The sequence below is a fragment of the Aquarana catesbeiana genome, linkage group LG10, assembly GCF_042186555.1.
Source record: "Aquarana catesbeiana isolate 2022-GZ linkage group LG10, ASM4218655v1, whole genome shotgun sequence".
Taxonomy (NCBI): domain Eukaryota; kingdom Metazoa; phylum Chordata; class Amphibia; order Anura; family Ranidae; genus Aquarana; species Aquarana catesbeiana.
Window position 1 is genome coordinate 221,023,099 of NC_133333.1, and position 23,140 is coordinate 221,046,238.

The 23,140-nt window shown below is 44.2% G+C and overlaps 1 protein-coding gene across 12 annotated transcripts in view; it reads left to right on the forward strand.

Annotated features, from left to right (window-relative positions):
* NTM (neurotrimin) overlaps positions 1-23,140 on the forward strand; it is a 1,068,699-nt gene that overhangs the window by 800,119 nt on the left and 245,440 nt on the right. For all 12 annotated transcript variants that reach the window (XM_073603337.1, XM_073603342.1, XM_073603338.1 and 9 more), the window contains one exon: positions 9,310-9,542. In XM_073603337.1, coding sequence (XP_073459438.1) covers positions 9,310-9,542 — 233 coding nt within the window. The remainder of the gene's footprint in view (positions 1-9,309; positions 9,543-23,140) is intronic.

The following is a 23,140-nucleotide window of genomic DNA, read 5'->3' on the forward strand; positions in this document are numbered from 1 at the left end:
TCATCTTTGATAATTAGGAGACCGTCCAGCCACAGAATTCCTCGAGGGAGTCGCTGGGAAAACATTGTGCTGAGACTGGCACCTGGGCTACCTGTCTGCACACTGGCACCGTCCGGGCACAGACTGAGCCTGTCCAGGTGGTGGATAATGAACTAGTCACAATGCCATCCACACACTGAGACTTTTCAGCGGATAGGACAAATATTCAGTAAGGAGGCAGCATATTGGTGCACACTCACACCTCTACCTGTTTCATGAGCTGCATTTTGATGCGTTTTATATGTGGTACCATTCATTCCTGAGGGTGTCGCATTTGCTGGAAACACACCAAAGATGCTGCAATTGGGATTTGGAAGCACAGATATAAAAATGGGCCCTAAAGAGTTAGATTTTTCTTGTGGTGGTTGTGATGGAGCTGGTGCCAAATTTCTGAGCTTTATTAAAGATGTAAAGTCTGTTACATGTGCGAAGAATACAGGCATCAAAGTGAGACCCCCCGGGGTGGAGGGATCTGTGTATTGATGTTTTAGAGTGTCAAAGAACAAGTATTCAGAGTTGTGGTGGCTAATGAGTATTAAAACAATACCATAATAACAAAGTCATATATACAGTATATTTCCAGCATGCTGAGACATACTATAATGTTTCTCATAAGACTGATTGGCCATAAAGAGTCCCTGTTTATTTACAACTCACCTTTTCCCACTAATCCAATTGGAATAATTGTTACTATTGTGTAATGATTGTAAGCAAGCCAGTTAGTTTGTGGTAAATGCTCGTTCTGCAGCCTGAAAATAAAAACTGTTCTGATACACTGTATATCACCATAGAATTCACTATTTACCATATTATCTCATAATATACTATTAGACTATATATTATTACAGTGGGTGCTAATATATCACACACTTTTATATTGTCCATTACTAGATCTTGTAATATGCTGAATGATGTTATTACTTTGTCTATCATAATATAAACTGATCAGCCATAACTTTAGGACAACCTACCTAATATAAGGTAGGTGCCCCTTTTACCACCAAAACAGCCCTGGCCTGTTGAGGAATGGAAGCCACTAGACCTTTGAAGGTATGCTGGCACCGAACCATCAGTAGCAGGTCCTTTAAGTCCTGTAAGTCTCAAGGTATTCATTGTTGTGTTCCTCGAACCATTCTTGAACCATTTTTGCAGTGTGGCAGGGTGCATTATTCTTCCCCATCAGGGAATACTGTTTCCATGAAGGGGTGTACTTGGTCAGCAACAATGTTTGGGTAGGTGGTACGTGTCACGTAACATCCACATGAATGGTAGCATCCAAGGTTTCCCAGCAGAACATTGTCCAAAGCATCACACTACCTCCATCGGCTTTTCTTCTTCCCATACTGCATCCTGGTGCCATCTCTTCCCCAGGTAAGTGATGCACACGTACCTGACCAGAGGGGCAACTAGAACTTTCAGGGTCCCGGTGCAAGAAACCATAAAGGGCCCCCCCGGCTCTTGACCGGGCCCTTCCAACTGATACAGGGGCCCTTTACTCCCATCGTGGGACCCTTAATAATGGTGCCACAGCTGGCCTCCTTCCTGCCGTCTTTGGGTCCCCCCACAGTGGCGGAACGTCAGAGCCCAATCGCAAGTGTGACCTTTGCGACCCTGGTATTTCATGTACTGAGCTGCCTGTTTATTTATAAACTGAGGCATGGTAAACGGTTTAGTATGCCTCAGCTATGAATGAATAAAAAAAAAAAAAATCGGTTCTGATCACTGACTTTATTCATTAAGACAAGGAAGGGGCTAGTAAATGACACTTAATGGCCCCTTCCCTGCTCTCCAACCTGACAGATCTCCTGCAGCAGCCAGTGGGAGATGGGAGCGGAAAACCCAGCAGCGCTTCCAGGGGGGGGGGACCAGGGAAGTACACAGGGGCCCGGGGCAGCAGGACAGGGATAGGGAGGCGGCAGAAGCGCCATGTGGAGGAACCGCTGTCCTCCATATCCCTCCGGCGGCTGCTGAATATCTGAGGGAGAGGAGGAGAAGCAGGCATTCAGCGGCTACATAGAGGGATTGGTTCCTCTAAATGCCTCCGCCTTCCTATCCATGCAGACAGGGGGGCCACAAGGGCCTTCTGGAGCATGGGGCCGGGTCACAGTGGTGGCCCCTGTATATATGCCCCTGTACCTGGCCTATCCACATGATGTTAAAGAAGATGTGATTCATGAGACCAGGCCATTTTCTTCCATTGCTCCCTGGTCCAGTTCTGATGCTCACGTGCCCATTGTAGGCACTTTTGGCTGTGGACACGGGGCAGCCCCATACACAGTAAGCTGTGATGCCCTTTTTTCTGCTTTCAATACATCATCTTCAGGAACAACATGTTTACTTGCTACCTAATATATCCCACCAACATTCAGATGCCATTGTAACGAGATTATGAATGTTATTCACTTTACCTGTCGGTGGGCAAAAAATGATGGCTGATCAGTGTATAGTACTATGCTGTGTGTGTGCTATTATGTTTTCCACTATCCTATCATACATAATTACATGTATTGCATTTACTGTTTATACTTTGATATTATTATATCATGTATCACTATGCTGAGTGCTCCCATGTCACATTGTCCCTTACTGTATCACTTATTATTATATTGTGTGATATTCTCCCCTGCTGTTGCTTCTATCCCGCACTATTGTACATCTGCCGTGTTACAGGATTATTCTGCCGACCATTGTGTAGCAGCTCATTATCAGCTGGAATCTCTGCATATATTTCTGATTTTCGGATATTCAGCGCGTCACAGCATGGCCATGACTCCTCTCTGTTATCTGTTGCCTTTCCATTATGTTGTACTATGGAGCAGAATGAGTGTGTTTACAATTCCTCACTGGACTAGGCCAAGGTCAGCTCCCAGCATGTTTATTATATACAGTTGCATTTCCACTTTTAAGATTTGATGGAATCTCTGAGATTTTGGTAGAAATGTTTCAGCACAGATTTAGGGATATAAGTGGGACAAATACAAGCTTAGATTATTATTTTATATTTCTTAATGTGACAAAAGGTATTTAGGTTTTCATAAAATATTATTTTCGATTAACCTTCTGCCTAGCAGCACTAGGGTTGTCGGTTCGAATCCAAACCACGGCACTATCTGCCTGGAGTTTGCATGTTCTCCCTGTGCCTGCGTGAGTTTCCTCCCACACTCCAAAGACATGCTGGTAGGTTAATTGGCTCCTGTCTAAATTGACCCTTGTATGTGTGTGTATGAATGTGAGTTAGGGACCTTAGATTGTAAGCTCCTTGGGGTAGGGACTGATGTGGGGAGGGATTGTGAAACCCTGTTCAACCTCTATTACTGCCATGTCTCTCAGTGGGTCTCCTGCCATGGCGATATGTGATGTGGAGTTGGGAGCCAATCAGCTCTACACGTTTTTTGCCTTCAGAGTTGGAGGTGGGGGTATTGGTGGCCATTCTCAGGAAAAGCGCTAAATGCCCCAAATAAAACTTGTGTGAATGAGGCCATGTCGTTTTTGGAAGGAGCCTCAGTTTGTTGCTTTAGGGCACATAACGTACAGCTCAATTAACGTTCAGAAAATTGAGGCCATTGCTGCATTTGTTCCATATGATCTCCATAATAAGGGTCCATTGGTTGGGTATTGAGAGCCATCACTGAATTTTGTTCCAGACGGTCATCTCCATTATGATGGTGTGTGGGGAGAGCAGTACATTGTGTTCTAGGTGATTATCTCCATAACAAGTATGCAGGGGAGATTGGGAGCCTTCACTGCACCTGTTACCTAGTTACATAGTAGGTGAGGTCAAAAAAAAGACACAAGTCCATCAAGTCCAAGCTATGTGTGTGATTATATGTCAGTATTACATTGTATATCTCTGTATGTTGTGGTCGTTCAGGTGCTTATCTAATAGTTTCTTTAAATTCTTGAATAGTTTCTTGAATTCCACATCTGTAGTTTAAGGTAAAACCTTTTTTCTTCTCATTTTAATGAGTGGCCACATGTCTTGTTAAACTCCCTTCCGCAAAAAAGTTTTATCCCTATTGTGGGGTCACCAGTACGGTATTTGTAAATTGAAATCATATCCCCTCTCAAGCGTCTCTTCTCCAGAGAGAATAAGTTCAGTGCTCGCAACCTTTCCTCATAACTAATATCCTCCAGACCCTTTATTAGCTTTGTTGCCCTTCTTTGTACTCGCTCCATTTCCAGTACATCCTTCCTGAGGAATGGTGCCCATACTCCACGTGCGGCCGGACCAGAGTCTTGTAGAGTGGGAGAATTATCATTTTATCTTTGGAGTTGATCCCCCTTTTAATTCCAATACTCTGTTTGCTTTGTTAGCAGCAGCTTGGCATTGCATCATCTACTAGGACCCCCAGGTCCTTTTCCATCCTAGATTCCCCCAGAGGTTCTCCCCCCAGTGTATAGATTGCATTCATATTTTTGCCAAACAAATGCATTATTTTACATTTTTCTACATTGAACCTCATTCTCCATGTAGTTCCCCACCCCATTAATTTGTTCAGATCTTTTTGCAAGGTTTCCACATCCTGCGGAGAAGTTATTGCCCTGCTTAGCTTAGTATCGTCTGTAAATACAGAGATTGAACTGTTTTTCCCCATCCTCCAGGTAATTTATGAACAAATTAAACAGGATTGGTCCCAGCCCAGAACCCTGGGGGACCCCACTACCCACCCCTGACCATACTGAGTACTCCCCATTTATCACCACCCTCTGAACTCACCCTTGTAGCCAGAGTATTGTCTCCGTAATGGAGGTCTGTGGTATTTGGAGGGAGTATTGTCTGTGTAAGTTGGGTCTGCAATGTGTGTAGGGGTATTGATTGTCTTTATAATGGGGGTCTGAAGTATGTTGGGGGAAATTGATTGTCTGTATAATAGGAGACTGCAGTGTGTGTGGGGGCATTGACTGACTTTATAATGGGGGTCTGTGGTATTTGGGGGGGTGGGGGTATTAATTGTCTGTTGAAGGTGGGTCTGCAGTGTGTGTGGGGTATAGATTGTCTTTATAATGGGGGTCTGTGGTATTGGGGGGGTGGGGTATTGATTGTCTGTGTAAGGTGGGTCTGCAGTGTGTTTGGGGTATTGATTGTCTTTATAATGGGGGTCTGAAGTATTTGGGGGGATATTGATTGTCTGTATAATAGGATTCTGCAGTATGTTGGGGGTGTTGGTTATCTTTATAAGGTGGGTCTGCAGCATTGATTGTCTTTATAATGTTATCTTTATAAGGTGGGTCTGGAATGTGTGTAGGGGTATTAATTGTCTTTATAATGGGGGTCTGTGGTATTTGGGGAGGGGGGGTATTGGTTATCTTTATAAGGTTGGCCTGAAGTGTGTGTAGGGGTATTGATTGTCTTTAAAATGTAGGTTTGCGGTATGTGGCCAGTATCGGTGCTATAAGATTAAAAGATTAGTGGGTGAAACATGTCAGAGGGATCTAACCGATGGGCAGGGATTTAAACCTTCACAGTTTTTCACCTTAATGCATTCTATACTTTAAGGTGAAAAACCTTTTGTGCTGCAGCAGCCCCCCAGAGCCCCCCTTTTTCTTACCTGAGCCCGATCGTTCCAGCGATGGGGACAAGCACACACAGCTTCATCCGCAGTCTCTGTCCTCATTGGATAGATTGATAGCAGTGCAGCCATTGGCTCCCACTGCTGTCAATAAAATCCAATGACACGGGATCCGCGGGACGAGTCCTGCTGTCTGTGTCAATAGACGTAGCAGCAGGACTCAGGAGCACGCCTGCACAAGTGCCCCCTTGGAAAGCGTCTCTCCGCTGCGGGGGCATTCGAGAAGAGGAGGAGCCAGGAGCACCTCCGAGAGACCCCAGAAGAGGAGAATCGGGGTCGCTCTGTGCAAAACCCTTGCACAGAGGAGGTAAGTATAACATGTTTATTTAAAAAAAAAACAAAGATTTACAATCACCTGAAGTCTGTCTTTCATTTACCTTCTACTGGAGTTTAATACGGTGCGTGGTGGTACCTGTATGCTGTACTCTCTCGGTGTGTTTTGTTTCAGATAGTCGCCTGCATGTTGAATCTCAGACCTTTCTTTTTTCTGGTAGGAAACTTTGTCTTTAGCGCAGTTCCTCGCAGACACAATTTGGGGATATATCTGATAAATGTTTGCCTTCCATTAGAAGTTTTTAATTCTATGAGCTTGGGTTTCTGAGGTCCCCGGCGACGTGATTACTTGGACGTCAATCCATTAAAGATGGAGGTGATTTGATGAATTAGGAGATGGAGCAGCTGCCAGAGTAAAGTGAATCAGATTTAGAAAATCCCTTTTGCTCAAATGGAATCTTCCTGAATAGGAATCCGCCATTAAATGTCTTTTTGCAAAATCCAGCAAGCTCTGACAGGGAGGCGTCTCAGAAAAGCCTGAGATAGGGAATTCAGCGGTAGAATGTTATTAAGCGGCTCTCTGTCTTCCTTACCTGACAAAGCGCAGATTGTGGAACATTTTGGCCACTTTGCAGAGGTAAATTCTCTGAGAATGAGCCGAAAACGCTGACAGCGCTGAAAATTCACAGCCAAATAGCGCAGCAAAGAGAATTTTATGTTGTCATGATTGCCCATGAAATGGTGGCGTATTTAGCCCAGTTAAAAAATGATCCGTATTGAGTCAGTGACCCAGACATCAAAGGGGACACCCCAAAACTAAATGTAATACATTAGTAAACCATGAAAAACTGAGCCTGTAAGCTTGCATCTTCCATTTCCATTCTACAAAACCTCTGCATCTTCTCTCATCCAATACTGGTGTTTTATCCTAGAGTCAGATAAGGAGAGACATCATTCTGGGTGAGGCCCTGTTTGTGGAGGATGGATAAGTGGGGAGAAGGAAACATTTTCCTCACTGACTCTGCAGAAGTTGTCTGTATATTTTTTTCTGGTCTAACTCCCCCCGCCAGACACATTTCTGCACCCGCACAATTAATTTAAAAGGTGGGAATTGATTTTGTACCAGGAAATATTAATTCTGAGAATTCTGCCAATTGTTGTGGTGGCCACTCAGGAACTGGAGGACGGACACTCCTGAAGACAGAGTTTTTATTTAATTTTACAAATGTATTTTAGTACAGTATGTGTAATTTTTTAAATAACCATCCAGACTCTCCATTTTTTGATGTAAAATCTAGGGCTGGAAATGTGCTCCAGAGTGTACTAGGGCTGGAAAAAGAACCTAAGGGTTGTAGAGCTGGAAGTGTAACGCAAGGGTTGTAAGTCTGGAAATAGAACCCAAGGGTTGTAAAGCTGGAAATGGAACGCAAGGGTTGTAGGGCTGGAAATAGAACCCAAGGGTTGTAGGGCTGGAAATGGAACCCAAGGGTTGTTAGGCTGGAAATGGAACGCAAGGGTTGTAGGCCTGGAAATAGAACCCAAGGGTTGTAGGGCTGGAAATAGAACCCAAGGGTTGTAGGGCTGGAAATGGGCCCCAGCTTGCTGTAGTCTCTTGAACTCTCTGCAGATTCTGCCATGCATCCCCCTCCCTCCTTATTCAGCTGACGTTCTGCTCCAGCCATCACAGATGCATCTCTGTGAAATAATCGCTGTAGTGTTTACATCTCTCTTCACCTGGCTGTCACTCTTCTCCCTGCAGACTCCGCTCTTCTATGAATTTTTCATCTCTTGCTGGTGTCAATCATCTGGGAGGACGAGTGCCGCTCTGTCACTCTCGTCCTGAATTTTTTTTCTCCATGTGGTCTCATTCCTGTACTCCTCCATCTGTCTGTTCTGTCTCTCATCTCCAAATAATTGTATTATAGTTCTCATTGAACACATCATTTGCTCTGTAGATAATTGGGAATGTTCTGGATAAACCCCTATTTGTCAGGGATCCCCTCCAAGGAGCCTTTTTGTGATCAGCTTACACACCAGATTGTTGATTGCCTGGCTTCCCTACATGAGGGATTGACAGTGTTCAAATTAAAGAGAAACTCCACTGTTGTTGAATTAAAACCATTCCCCTCTGGGTGATCTATGTACGTTATGGGCATTTTAACAACTTTGTTGCAGATTCCTATCTTTTGTTATTCTGGAGAAATAGTTGTTTGTTTATCTGTATGGGAGTGCTTTCATAAGTGTCAATCGGCTGCTGCATTTGCAAGGCTCTAATGTGCAAAGTGGCAAGGTCTGCATCCCTTCCGATGCGATTTACCTTTGGGAGTATCTCACCAAAATGCCATTTTTGTTGCAGGGGATGCTCAAAATCTGATCTGCATCTTAGTGTAGACTTCTGGGAAAATCAGTGAGCCAATCATACGAGCAGGAAATTACATTTCTGGGGGGCGTTCTGTACATCATCTGTGTATAGAACACACCTCCAGGCAGCCATATTGCATTTTACAGAAAGTTACAGCACTGCAGATTGAAAAAGAAAAAGATTACAATATGACTTCTGTAGCAATTATATACACTGTGTTATTTTATTTTTTTTCTTATTTACAATTTGTTCCCCCATAAAAGTGGAGTTACCCTTTAAACACACAATCTCTCTATAGACTGCATACAGCACTGACCTTTCAGAAGAACAGCGGGGGATCGGCTAAACACTTGCAGCACTTGGTAGGGTACACCTCTAAGTCTGTCATCCCACTGCAAGTGTTTAGCTGAATCTTTATTATTGTACAATATTTTCACTACATGAAACTTTGAACGGTCTTCATGAAACTGTTACTTTGCTGGGTTCAGTATATGATGAAGACAAAAAGCCTGTTGTGGTTGGAAGTTAAAAAAATGGGTGCCAGCAGGTTCAGGAGTCAGAAACTGGATATTTCAGTGACTGTCAAGGGAACTGTGTGTGCTACCTGTAGCAACCAATCAGATTAATCATTTAATCTTCAAGCCCACCCACAAACATAAAGGGGAGAATTTGGCTGTTGTGTGGCAGCACAGACAGTTTTTCTTTCAAAGATGAGAGGTGAAGCTTAATGTGCTCATTGCTCCATCTTGGTATTCTCATGTAACTACCAGTAGTCTGTAGATTGAATGATGTGTAAGGCTTCATGCACACGGGATGTTTGAAAACCTCTTCTGAACTTTGCAACTTGACCGCTAGTCTCTCTCTCTCTCTCTCTCTCTTGTATAGTAGTTTGTGTTTTCCATCATGCTGCCCCATGTACCTCCACTGTTGATATGTCGGAGGACCTGCATAAACATGGCAGTGAGATGTATTTTGTGGCCTGGCCCTGCCCTGTCTTCTGTGCCTTTTCTATGGTAAGGACCCGCCATCTTACATTCTCACTCATTCTCCCTCCTCTCTTTGCAGGTGCGCGGTGGACAGTCGAGTGACGCGGGTGGCCTGGCTGAACCGCAGCACCATCTTATACACCGGCAATGACAAGTGGTCCATAGACCCCCGTGTGGTTCTCATAGCCAACACCAAGAGCTCGTACAGCATTGAAATCCAGAACGTGGACATCTATGACGAGGGACCATACACCTGCTCCGTCCAAACAGACAATCACCCAAAAACCTCCCGTGTACACCTCATCGTACAAGGTAAGCCGGTCTGCTCTTCTGATGTTGCGGTGATCTTGGTTGCTGATGATGGGCCAGAGGTATGGGGTTTGTCTGTGCTCAGAGCCGCAGGGGGAGATTCAACACTTAGGAGTTGATTTACTAAAGGCAAATAAACTGTGACAATTTGCAAAGTGCAGTTTCACTCTGCAAGTGCAGTTGCTCCAGAGCTTAGTAAATCAAGTAAATCCTCATTTTGCAAAGAATACTCAATCACATGCAAGGGAAATGAAAAAAAAAACAGCATTTTTGCTTGCACATGATTGGATGATGGAAGTCAGCAGAGCTTCCCTTCATTTACTAAGCTCTAGAGCAACTGCACTTGCAAGTGCCCAATCTATTTGCCTTTAGTAAATCAAAGCCTTAATATCTCTTGTATGAATGTATCTGAAAAAAGTGATGAGGTATTAATTCTTATGCATGCACAGGCTCTTGAAGTAGCACAGATACTGTATGCACAGTCTTTTTTTCTGAGGCATGCATGCCTTGAAGAATCTGTGACATTCAATCTGATATGTTTCATATACACCTGATCAGTTAACCCGTTTCTTGCTGTGCTGTTAAGCATCTCGTTATGTTGTATTCCGGCAGGGAATTTTGTTTCCACATGTTGCACACTGGGCAGGTCCTCTGTCTGGCTCGTTCTACACTGCACAGCTATATGTACATGAAAGCAGAGTCTATCTGAAATGGGCACCAATGAGGGAGTGGGTGGGTATGACATCATCCCAATGTCAGCACCAATTTTTTCAATGACTGGGTGGTGTCTTGAAAATGTGAACCTAAGCTCCCAAAATGTTGGTGGGAAATCCGCTCTTTGAAGTTGTCAAGCTGCATTCCTTCCATGCTGAACATGGGGTCTGGAAGCTGACGGTTATGAAGAAGTGTCACCTTGTGTCGTGGTGGCAGCGGTGAGATACGATGTTCTCCGCTCCGGATGATTATAGTGGTGTGTCACACAATCAGCCCTCAATGACTCTTGATTTATCTAAGGGGTCATGTGGCGGACCTCCTCTTTCTCACTCTCTGGCACTCAGCCCTGCCTAATGTAAAGCTCTTTGGTTTGTGACAACATCTACGACAGACTTATGGGCACACATGGATTGGTCAGGCAGAGAGCAGTATTAATAATGTACAGCAGCAACTTGTCTAAATTTATGAGACATCTCTAAGACCTAGTATCCAGAAGGAGAAGACCCCTGGTTATTATGGACAACATGGCAATTGTCCTGTTCAGTTTTTTTTACACCAGTCACAAAGAAAAGACCTGTTTGAGAAGTCTCTGATGGAATCTGCCCTGCCCATATCTGGGGCTCCATACTAGATAAATGACTTGGTGAAAAGGATTACCTTCATTGTTCCAGAACCCATAAACTTATTGAGCCCAGAATGATTAATTCCATCAAATCCTGACCCCAGGCCATGATACACTACAGCGGATATGGAGCTGCCTGCTGGAGTCTTCTGATTTTTATCTGGCTGGGGTTGGAGTACACTGGGCTGCACACTTTAAGCTTTCACTTTGCTGCTGGTAAACTGATGTTCTGGAAACACTAAAGCCTAGTACACACGGGCCGAATGTTGGACGGAATCAGCAGGTTGAATAGAAAAGGGCCGACATTTGGCCCGTGTGTACTGGAGTCGGTCCGGCAGAAGAGGGGCGACTTGTGTCAAAGGGTCATGGGTCATGACCGAAAAAAGTATGCCGACCGGCTCCCGATCAGCACTCTCAGCCAATGGTGAGTGCTCTTGTGGGGGGGTGGGGGTTTGGTGTTGTTCCCGATCCCCTGGTCAGAACACAATAGCTCAGTAGGGGAGATAGCTGTACTAACATTGGATTGTTAGTACAGTGGCTCTGACCTGAGCTGTCAGTTTAGTTGAACGAAAAAAAAAAAATAGTAATGTGTACCAACCAAAGCATATGAACCGACGGGCCAAATATTCACAGCTACACCCATTGTTGGCTTTATGCTATTCTTGATATAGTGGAGGGTCATGTGACAAGAGCAGTACTGCGGTACTAGTGAGGATGAGGGACTTATCAGGCCCAATCTGAGTATTTTCTGAGAGGACTGCCATTCCCAGACTGATCTCACTGGTTTGACCCGCTCTGTGTTGTTTTGGCAATATTTAGGATCGGACAGCTATATTTTGGGGTGGGGGTAGGGGGCATTTGTGGGCACTTTTAGGGCACTGTCTGTACATTAAAGTGCATGTTAGCAATCACCTTGTAATACAACCCATTCAGTTTAAAATAGAAATGAAAGACAAAACATTTGTGTATAGTTTAAAAAAAAAACATTATAAACACTATATTCCCCTTTTTTATAAGTGATCACAGTCCCTCTGTTCTCAGCTGCATAAGAGTTGGGGGAGGAGAAATAACAGCACATTGATCTTCCCAGTGAATGGCTGTGTGTATGTATGTGGAGGGGGGAGGTGGGTGGTGTCAAGACAAGTCTGATCATTGGAGGAGGGCAGACTGAGTTCCTAGCACAGCTAGAGAACTGAGCGCGCTGTGGTCTCATGCTCAGTGTGGTCAGTTTTTAATAAGATTACACCGATCAACGCTGCAGCCTATTGCCTGCAGCTCTGATGAATGGAACATTTTCCAACAAGTCTGTTTAAGAGAAGTCGGTCACTAGATCGGCTTCTCTGGAATGGGAACGGCCATAGATGGATCGACATTCAGCTGGTTCATGGTCAACCGGACAAATTATGATTCAACTATGACCAGCTTTACATAACCCCGAGGATTAATTACAGTCTTATCTAACCACCAGACAGGCACAAAGCTACCTGCTGATTACAATGACTATCTGCAACTGACCTTGTGCTAATTAGGTGACCAGCTAGTTTCTGAGTTATCATAAATGGTGTGACTATGAAGGTTGTGAATGACAGATCACATTTGTCCCCAGACCTCACAGTGACATTATTTGGGCAGCTTTTGTTTAGAGAACATTTAGGACCCATTCAGACTAATGAATGGACTGCAGTACATCACAACAAACATGTTTTAGCATTAAAATATGTGTTGCATTGAACGCCTAGTCAACATGATGCCCCAGAACAACACACCTTAACAAGCGAATACCGCAAGTTAACATGCAATGCACCGTCATGCATTAGATAAATGTAAGATAACCCGATTGACCTGATTCATTTTAAGATAACCTGATTTACCATCGTTGGTGAGACAACAGTGTGATCAGACCAGAACATTGGCCAGCCATTTGGGGAGCTTGCATTTTTGAATATTGGGAATGTAGTTCTGAGATTGTGATAGACATACAATTACATTCATAACCCCGTTGTTGCACAACAGTCTGTTGCATCATTCCTGTATGGGGTATGACAACCTCGACAACACCACAGGTCAGTTCATTTTTCAGAGACCACCAGGCTTTATATTGGCAGGATTTTCAGGGATAGCAGTTTATACCTTATATATCCCTGGGCGCAACGTCATCCTCTGTGATCTCCAGTATTTCCTCTGTGACACTCAAGTGTTGACTCAATCACACCAGTGTTCTCTCTGTGACCTCCTATGCACCCTCTCTGACCCCCGTTGTTCCCTTTATGACCCCCAGTATTAACTCTCTATCACACCAGTGTTTCTTCTGTGACCCCCATTTTTCACTCTGTGACCCCCATTGTTCCCTCCGTGATTCCCAGTGTTCCCTCTGTGACCCCCATTGTTCCCTCTGTGACCCCCATTGTTCCCTCTGTGACCCCCATTGTTCCCTCCGTGATCCCCAGTGTTCCCTCCGTGACCCCCATTGTTCCCTCTGTGACCCCCATTGTTCCCTCTGTGACCCCCATTGTTCCCTGTGACCCCCATTGTTCCCTCTGTGACCCCCCATTGTTCCCTGTGATCCCAACTTTTCCCTCTGTGATCCTCAGTGTTCCCTTTGTGTCCCCCAGTGTTCACTCTATCACACCAGTGTTCCCTCTGTGACCTCCTGTGCACCCTCTGTAACCCAATTGTTCCCTCCCTCTGTGAATGCACCCTCTGTGACCCCCATTGTTCCCTCTGTGATCCATATTGTTCCCCAGTGTTCCCCTGTGACCACCAGTGTTCACTCTGTGGCACCCAGTGTTCACTTCATCACACCAGTGTTCCCTCTGTGACCCCCATTTTTCCCTATGTGACCCCCATTGTTCCCTATGTGATCCCCATTGTTCCCTCTGTAATCCCCATTGTTCCCTCTGTGATCCCCATTGTTCACTCTATCACACCAGTGTTCGCTCCGAGACATCCTGTGCACCCTCTGTGACCCCCAGTGTTCCCTCTGTGACCCATATTGTTCCCCGTGACCCCAGTGTTCCTTCTGTGACCCCTATTGTTCACTCTGTGACCCCCAGTGTTCACTTCATCACACCAGTGTTCCCTCTGTGACCTCCTGCGCAACCTCCGTGACCCCAATTGTTCCCTCCATGATCCCCAGTTTTCCATCTGTGACCTCCTATGCACCCTCTGTTACCCCCATTGTTCCCACTATGATCTCCAGTATTCCCTCTGTGACCTCCAGTGTCCATTCTATCACACCAGGGTTCCTTCTATGACCCCCTGTTTTCCCTCTGTGACCCCTTGTGCACCTTCTGTGACCCCCATTATTCCCTCTCTGCACCCCAGTGTTCCCTCTGTGATTCTTAGTGTTCCCTCTGTGATCCCCAGTATTCTCTGAGTGACTCCTGGTGTGCGATACTATATATTCCTATCATGGAGTTGGCGGGGATAAACAATGGACAATGGCCGCTACTTTAATTGCATATTAATCATATAAGCGGCTCTTCCTCAGTGGAAAGAGTCAGATACTTCATAAAAGTATTGTCCATGCTAGGGGGGAAGGTCACATGGAGTAATGCTAGCCGCCTCCTGTCTGTTTATCCCCCATATCTGCTTGCTTGATTGTGTGGCTTCTTCTAATCAGCTTGGTCTTTGTTAGCTGGAAATAAGTTTCCTCTCCATCCAGAGCAGCGCTAATCTCCAGCTCCACGGCCATTGTTTGCAGCTTAATTACCTGGTCATAGCAGCTTTGCATGGAAGCTGTGGAGGTGGAAGGGGGAGGGAGGCGGATGCTGGCGATTTGGGGAGACAGCGAGAGCTGCATTGATTTTTGGCTGCAGCGTGGCCCACGTAGATAAGGGAATGTTCTGGGGGAATTTTTCTGTGTCCTGCAGAGCTGCCATTTCCTCTGCTGTGTAAAGATTTAATCTGCTCTTTTCTTTTGCAAAGTGAGCTAAAAGATGTGAGGAGTCCGAAGACTGCAATGTGCACATAACACCCGGTCACATGTATACCACACATGGCCATCTCTGGAGGGGTGCAGGGATACATGACGCTACTGCATTTGACAGACACAATTAATGAGTCTCTGAAACCCCTTCTATAGCCTGACAGTGTTCACCGTACTGAGGTCCAGACTCATGGTCAGGCCACACAGACCAGGCTGGCAGTGCCGCAATACCGCCATGACTGTCCACTGAGATGTATGTACGGTGGATTGGTAAGATTGGTGACTGATTAGGTGAAGTCACAATTCATCCCGATCTCATTGGTTGCGATAAGTTATTGCACTTTCCTTTGTGGCATCACAGTAGACAATATTTTCAAATCACTTTCTGGAGATACCAAAGGAGAATGGCAACTAAATCAGTTTATAAGCAGAGCAAGGAAACACCCAGCCCTGATAGCTGGCACTAACAATCCGATAGTCTCCTGATTTTGTGCTCCTGTACTTACCCCACTATATGGAAATTCATTCAGCGGCAGGACCGGGACAAGGGGTGGGCAGTAGGGACGGCTGTATTGTATTGTATAGCATCCCCTAAGCTCGCACATAATGAAGGGGGGACGCCGTTTCGCACTGGATGACTTTGTCCCTGGACTGTTTAGCAGTCACCTTTTTTTTTTTGCCGTGTTCGTAGCACACACGGAGCTCTTTAGCTGCTGCTAACCCTTTACACATTGCTCCCTCCAGTGCTGCTCACATAAAAAGCCTAGGCATTCAGTCAGATGTTCACTGCTAACACAAAGAAACACGTAGTTTGGTTAGTTTTGTAATCAGCAGAGCTTATATGACTGAATGTCAACGTTTTTAGTCAAATGACCAGCACTGAAAGTAGTCTGGAGCAGCATTTTCCCCAGGAAAGGTAAGAATTTTACATTCTCCAATACTTTTTATAAACCATCCGCTCCAGACAATGTAGATTTTTGTTGACATCTGAGCATGACCGGGACAAGGGGTAAGCAGGAGGAGTGGCTGCTCTGGGCACTGTGGCATCATGTGAGGTGAGGTCTGGGGGGGCACTGTGAGGAGATTGGGGGGGGGGGGGATTTGTGCTGGGAGGGGGAATATGGGGGGTGGCAGGGGGTAAGAGTTGTGCTAGGAGGGGAAATTTGGGTGGAAGTGGTGATTTAGGGGAATTTGTGATTTAGGGGAATGAAGAATGGGAGAAGAGGATTTGTGCAAGAGGGGGGATTTGTGTTAGAATATGGTGGGGTTTAGTGGGTGGGGGGGATTTGTGCTAGTAAGGATGATTGGTATCTGTGCTAGGAAGGGGAATTTTTTGGAGGGGGGGAGTATTTGTGCTAGGAAGGGGGATTTGGAGGGGGAGGGATTGAGGATGTGTACTCATAGGGGAAATTTTGAGGGTTAGAAGATTTGTGCTAGGAGGGTGATTTTTTTTTTTTGGGGGGGGGGGAGGGGGGCAGTTGCATTGGGGGATGAGGAGCAAAGATTTGTGATGGAAGGGGGGATTTCAGTAGGGGGGAGGATTTGTTATGGGAGGAAGGGGAATTTATGCTTGGGGGTAAGCATGCAGATTTGTGTTCAATTTTGGGGGAAAATTATTGCCAACACATAATGTTTATACACATTGGTGTGCGCAGCCTTTTGCATTACAGTGTGCAAAAGAGGCAGCGTCTATGGGTGTACACGTCACAGGCCACGATGCTATGCTTCGCAACCATGGCAGGAATTACAGAGTGCAAAGCAATGTGAACAAGTCCTCAATTTTTTAAATTATTTTTTATTTCTTTATTTTTTACCATTTTTTAATTGCCTTCTTGGGAGGCTTTAGTGAAATATGAGGGTTCTAAACAGTCCCCTGATGTCCTACATCTAAAACTGAGAAAAGGACTGAGGATAGAATGGAGGCGCAGATGCTAGAACTAATCCCCCTGCAGCTCAGCTGGAGGGATCGAGAGGAGGAGAAGCCAGCAGCGCTTCAATATTCTCAGAGTCACTGACTTAAAATAATTATGCACAGTTCTGACTTTACTATACTGTCTGTTTTCTTGCATGTGAAGCAGAGCAGCCAGGCAAGTAGCATTGTCAGAAGATCAGGACTGGCAGCCCCACATATTTTCTGTGAATAGCGGTCACCATGTGGTATAATGGGAGATGCTTCACCAGCATATCCACCCCAGGGAATGGAGGTCAGTTCTATGCTGCCCCCCTGTGGCTTCACCTCAGATCTGCCTCTGTCAGAGATGGACCAATCAAGAACTCCCTGTGTGGTCACTGTGCCAGTCTCCCCAATGTTCCCAGTGAGCGCTAAAATGTTCATTGTGGATGAAAAATCCAAACTTTAAGCAATACAAAGATGGCCCTCTCTCCTGGCCCTAATCCGCCTCCAAACCGGCAGATTTCATAAATAACAGTCACTGCGCTGAACACGCCAGCACGGCAATTAACTGGCCTATAAAAATAATGATGGCGCTTTGTTTAAGTGGCCAGCGTTCAGCAGTGCCAGCTCGGCTCACCACTGTTTCGTTAACCCTCACTGCTCGCTCTGCGCTTTTTGTTTCATGCTAGCGATTGCCATCTTTCCATTGTATATCTATTTCTTTCTCATTAATTTCACAGACAAAAGATGAGCAAGAACAAGAAAAAAGGTGGTGGTGGTGGGGGGATACTGTGAAATGCACAGTGACATTCTGCGTGGCTCGCTTTTAAGAGCTTGCAAGGTTTTGTGGGGGTGGTCGCGATGTACTGTGTTTTCCTTTATCTGGTCCCTGTTTGCCCTTCATCCTTCATTTTCTTCTCTCTGACCCGCCACAGTTTTCTCACCATCCTAGCCTTCTAGGCCTGCTAACGATTGTCAGGGATTCATGAGCTGCTAGGTGAGTGACAAGAATCAGAGCCCGCGGGTGCTCAGGACGCCATGCCAGCTGCTCTGAAGAACTTATACATAAGCAAATAAGCTGTATCGAGAAATCCAATGCATAATACATAAAGTGCTGTGAAGGCAAGCAGCAGCCAACCCTTCCAATTTCACCCTATGTGCCTTCCAAAATATAGTCAATGTACGCGTGTCCCTGCAATAGATGGGCCACCTGGGGGAACACAATTCATCGGTGTGCACATTACTTGCTGATCAGCACTCCCTTCCGATGGATAATGGGATGGTTAATCAGATGCAGATATTACATTGTTGTCTATGGAATCCAGTCCTTTCCGGATATCTCTAATTTGCACCTGGATCTTCAGGACAGGACAGTTGACATACACCATGCTGGCTCTGCCTCTTATACCTGTCATACATGTAACAATCTGATTGTACAATCTTTTCTAGATATACCAACAGCAATGTAGGGTGAGAACTCGAATATAATTGTTATTAACCAGTTCGGCTCCAGAGCAATTTTTTTTTAGTTTTTCGCATACATGTATAAATCTTAATTTTTGGCAATAAAATCACTTAAACCCCCAGAATATTATATATTTTCTGAAAGCAGAGGCCCTGTAGAATAAAAAGGTGACAGTTGCAAAGTTTTATGTTACATGATATTTGTGCAACTGTTTATCAAACGCAAGTTTTCAGGAAAAAAAGTATAATAAAAGGAATTTTAGTGCAAAAACACACAATAGAACACCCATTTGGGTAAAATATAAAAGATGAGGTTGCATAGAGTAAATAGATACCAAACATTCCATGTCTTAAGATTGTGCGCTTCTGTGAAATCGCCAAAAACTATGAAGCCCAAAAATCACCATGAGTGACGCTTTAAAATCCTTTACAGCTCATCAGTTTAGAGCTAACTAGGAGCTCTTATTCTAGAATTATTGTTCTCACTCTGACGTTCGTGATATGTCACATGTGTGGTGTGACTGCCGTGTACATACGCACCCTGGGCTTGTGTTCATGTTTGCGCAGGTGTGCAACGGGGGGTTACGGCAATTTTCTTTTTATATATGTATATATATATATATATATATATATATATATATATATATATATATTTTTTTTTTTTTTTTATTATTATTTTTATTATAAATTACATTTTTTCTAACTTTTTTATTTTTCTTTTTTTTAATTAATGTCTCCTCTTCTCTTCACACCATCTAACCAAGCCAATCTGTACTTGGTTAGATGGTGTGAAGGGAAGAGGAGACATTGGGGTCTATTAGACCCCTAATGTCTCCATAAAAAGTACCTGTCACCTGCCCAATGCTATCACATAGGGGTTTATTCACCGCTTGTGATAGCAATAAAGTAAAAAGAAATTTAAAAATAAATAAATAAATAAATAAAGTGTCCTCTGGCTGTACTGGCCAGGAAATGGTGCATCTGAAACTGGAAGTGACATCACCATGTGAGATCGAGGCATTTGCCTTCGATCTCACAGCACTCTCCCTCCCCTAGCCGGTGATTGTGTTCCCAAGAGTGGGAGAGCCCGGGAACCACATGAGGAGGGGGCATTGGCAGGAGGGGTGGAAGGCACCGTGCTGCCGGCTCTGTGAAAGTGATCGGCAGTTATGGAGCTGCCACCTCACTTTCACTTTCAAGCCAGGAGCCGGCTAAACAAAACCCGTGATTAATGGTTCACTCTTTGGATGTACGTAGTACGGCCAAAGAGCTGAACTGGTTAAACCCAGACTATGAAAAACACTCATTACATGCTAAATAACAGAGTGTACATGCTCACAAAGCAACTAAAGAATTTGTGGAGTGAAATACCTGGTTGATCCTGCCTTCAGCTGTACCTCCCATCTTCTCTGTGTCCCTACTGCAGGCTGAGATATGTGTAGACCAGCTGGTGTCCTCTACGGAGCATTCCCAATTTTAAATCCCTTTTAGCTTTTAATTTCCTCTTTTTTCTTATCTGTGCAGCCCACAGGACTATAGAGTCACACATGTGGGCATATACACAGTGGTAAATGACACCTCCCTCCCTCCTTCCCTCCAACTCCACGTCCTCCTATTGCTAAACACTATGGCGACGGGATATAGTATACACCTACACTATATTAATGCAAAAAAATACACATTTGATGTTCAATAAAGGTTTATAGGAAGCTGTAAAACAGTTATTTGATAATCAATGTATAATATAATTTTAATTGCTCTTCTGAAACTATTTTTGATCCGTAGATCAACCTCTGTAGAACCTCCCCACCCATATGTGGATCGAAATTTGGCCTGTCCCTGCTATACCAGCCAAGTTTCGATCCATGTATGGCCGGCATTTCAGATTCCCTCAGTCCCCTGGGCTTGCCTAGTTGTCCTAGCCTTCTCAGTCTCTCAGACTTTGTATTAGTTTTTCAGACTCGCAAAGCTGTCTCAATGCTGTCAGACTGATGGACAAGGAATCTCTCCACCATGGAGTGCTGCCTCTTGAGCAGAACACCTCTGTCTCCAGACAGGATCACACCCCTGTCCTTGTACTGGAGCACACCGCCTCCTGGATGGAGCCCTAAACTTCACCCTGAGTCTGAGAATGAGAACGAGTCTGCAGACCTGTACACTCACACAACCTGCAAGTCTCCAGTAAGACCTGGACACAGGATTGAAGACTTTGTCCCACCCAAGATACTTTAAAGCCTTCAAGCTCCAGACCCCTGATTACAAAACCCAGAGAAAGCACAGTTTTCTCCTCTCACAAAAAACATGCTTGAGCCCTTAACTTTGCATTTGTGCAAACCCCGTGTCATTCCTATATCCATTTTCACAGTGGCAGGGCCTCACACTATCACAATAGACAGAAATGATTGTTTAGACAGGTCCTCACACTTCATATTTTTTTATTTTTTTATTTTTTGGTAGATTGTAATCCGTATTTATAGTAGGTCAGATTGCACAATTTACTGAGCTGAATCGTTTGTGTTTAGAGCTCAAAGATCTAATTATAGTGATAAAGCTGGCTGAGACTCTATAAATATTGATTGGGTGAGACGTGAGGTTCTTTCATTAGATCTAAGCAGATTGTATTGTGTGGTATGATTGTACAATAATTGGTCAGTCAGTCCAGATTGTACAATGAAATCATCTGCGGGTGGCAGTTTATAAATTTCGCACATCTACCGCAATGCTGTGAGTTGTGACATCTCCCTAAAATAGGACACAATTGAAACCCATAAAAATGTCATTATACAAATTTCCCTTTGTGTGGTTGGCCTTCCTCACAGCAATTATGGCAGATTCAGAGCGTTCTGGGAATGATTTTCCACTTCTCCTCCATCCAGAGGAACTTTTATTCTACACAAATTACTTTATAAGATATTGATTGTTCTACCCTTGAGGTGGTTAAACTTTCATTGATCGGAGCTGTGACATGAGGAGACCTGCGCCATATATATATATGGCATTGCACACCTTACCTGTTGCCATGAGCCCAACCCAATTCCATAAACCCAGTACTGTACCCCTAACCCAGTGCTATATATTAGACCTTTTACCTTACACCTGGTACTTTACCCTGGTGCCATAAACCTGACAGAGTACCATACATCCAGTAAAAATACATATGGAAGTTACATGCTAATAAAGGAATAGTTAAATAAGTGAAAGAGAAGCTGCGGCTCAAAGTGAGATACACACCAAAGCAAAAATAAAAATAAAAGAAGCCGCGCTAATAGGTGAAAACATATAAATAAATGAACATTCAGTGGGTAGCCACAATTCAATGTGAACTCAGTAGTGAATGATATGTATACAATCCATAAATCACCACAATGATACAAAAGCAATCCGTGAATCACCACAATTAAATCTGAACCTATTTAACTAATACATAACAGAGTCTATCAGTTGCAAGTGAGATGTGAAAAAAACTTGAATATTCAGACTGATTGACCAGGTTCTGAACACCATGACAGACTAGTGAACCTCCACCACATAAAATGCGTGCTTACCAGAGGCAAGCTTAATCGTGCTTGCGGCTATCAACCCAGCCAGGGCCTTTATCCAGGATTTGTTGAATTGTCAGCACACAATGAATCCTCAGTAGAAAATAGGCAGATCACCCTCACATATGGACCAGGGCAATATGATGTTCAATGGTCTTAAACATGAGCCAGGCAGGTACTCCCAAAAAAGAAAAAACTTGCCATAGTGTAAAATGTAACACACGGGTTTATTTATATTAAAGGTTGCACTTGCATGAAAAACGTTAAAAAGTAGCATCAATCGTAAAACAAGCCGGCTGGCTAGTGAACATCCGTCCTCCTGGGATCACAACCCAATGACGTCAGCATGCCATTCCTCCCGATGCGCGTTTCGTCATAAACTGTAGTTGTCCTGGGGGATACATCCAGTGCCATACTCCTGACCTGGTGTCAAACCAGTTTGCCTACTAGCTGTCTCGCGAGCCCAGTACATTACATCGGAAGGCTGAGAAGGAGATAAAATCTGCTTTTGTATACCCCTGATGTGGTGCCATATACCAGATCTAGATCCTACACCCGGTACTGTGCCCCTGACCAAGTTTCATATACCTGACCCAGGACCATACACTCAATGCCATACCCCTGACCCAGTTTCATATACCTTACCCAGTATCATATACCCAGTGTTGTATCCCTGACAGGGTGCCATATACCTGACTTAGTACCACACAACTAATACTGTACCCTTGACCCAGTTTCATATACAGTTGTGCTCAAAAGTTTGCATACCCTGGCAGAAATTGTGACATTTTGGCATTAATATTGAAAATATGACTGATCATGCCAAAAAACTGTCTTTTATTTAAGGATAGCAATCACATGAAGCCATTTATTATTACATCGTATTTTGAATCCTTTTTAACCACTTAAGGACCAAGCCTTTTTCTGAGATTTGGTGTTTGCAAGTTAAAAACAGGTTTTTTTTCGCTAGAAAATTACTTAGAACCCCCAAACATTATATATTTTTTTTCTAACACCCTAAAGAATAAAATGGCAGTTATTGCAATACTTTTTGTCACACCGTATTTGCGCGGCGATCTTACAAGCGTACTTTTTTGGGAAAAAATTCACTTTTTTCAATTAAAAAATAAGACAACAATAAAGTTAGCCCAATTTTTTTATATTGTGAAAGATAATGTTATGCCGAGTAAATTGATACCCAACAAGTTACGCTTCAAAGTTGCGTCCGCTCGTGTAATGACGACAAACTTTTGCCCTTAAAAATCTCTATAGGTGACGTTTAAAAAATTCTACAGGTTGCATGTTTTGAGTTACAGTGGAGGTCTAGGGCTAGAATTATTGCTGTAACGATCCCGGCAATACCTCACATGTGAAGTTTGAACACCGTTTTCATATGCGGGTGCTGCTCACGTATGCGTTCGCTTCTGCACGCGAGCTCGG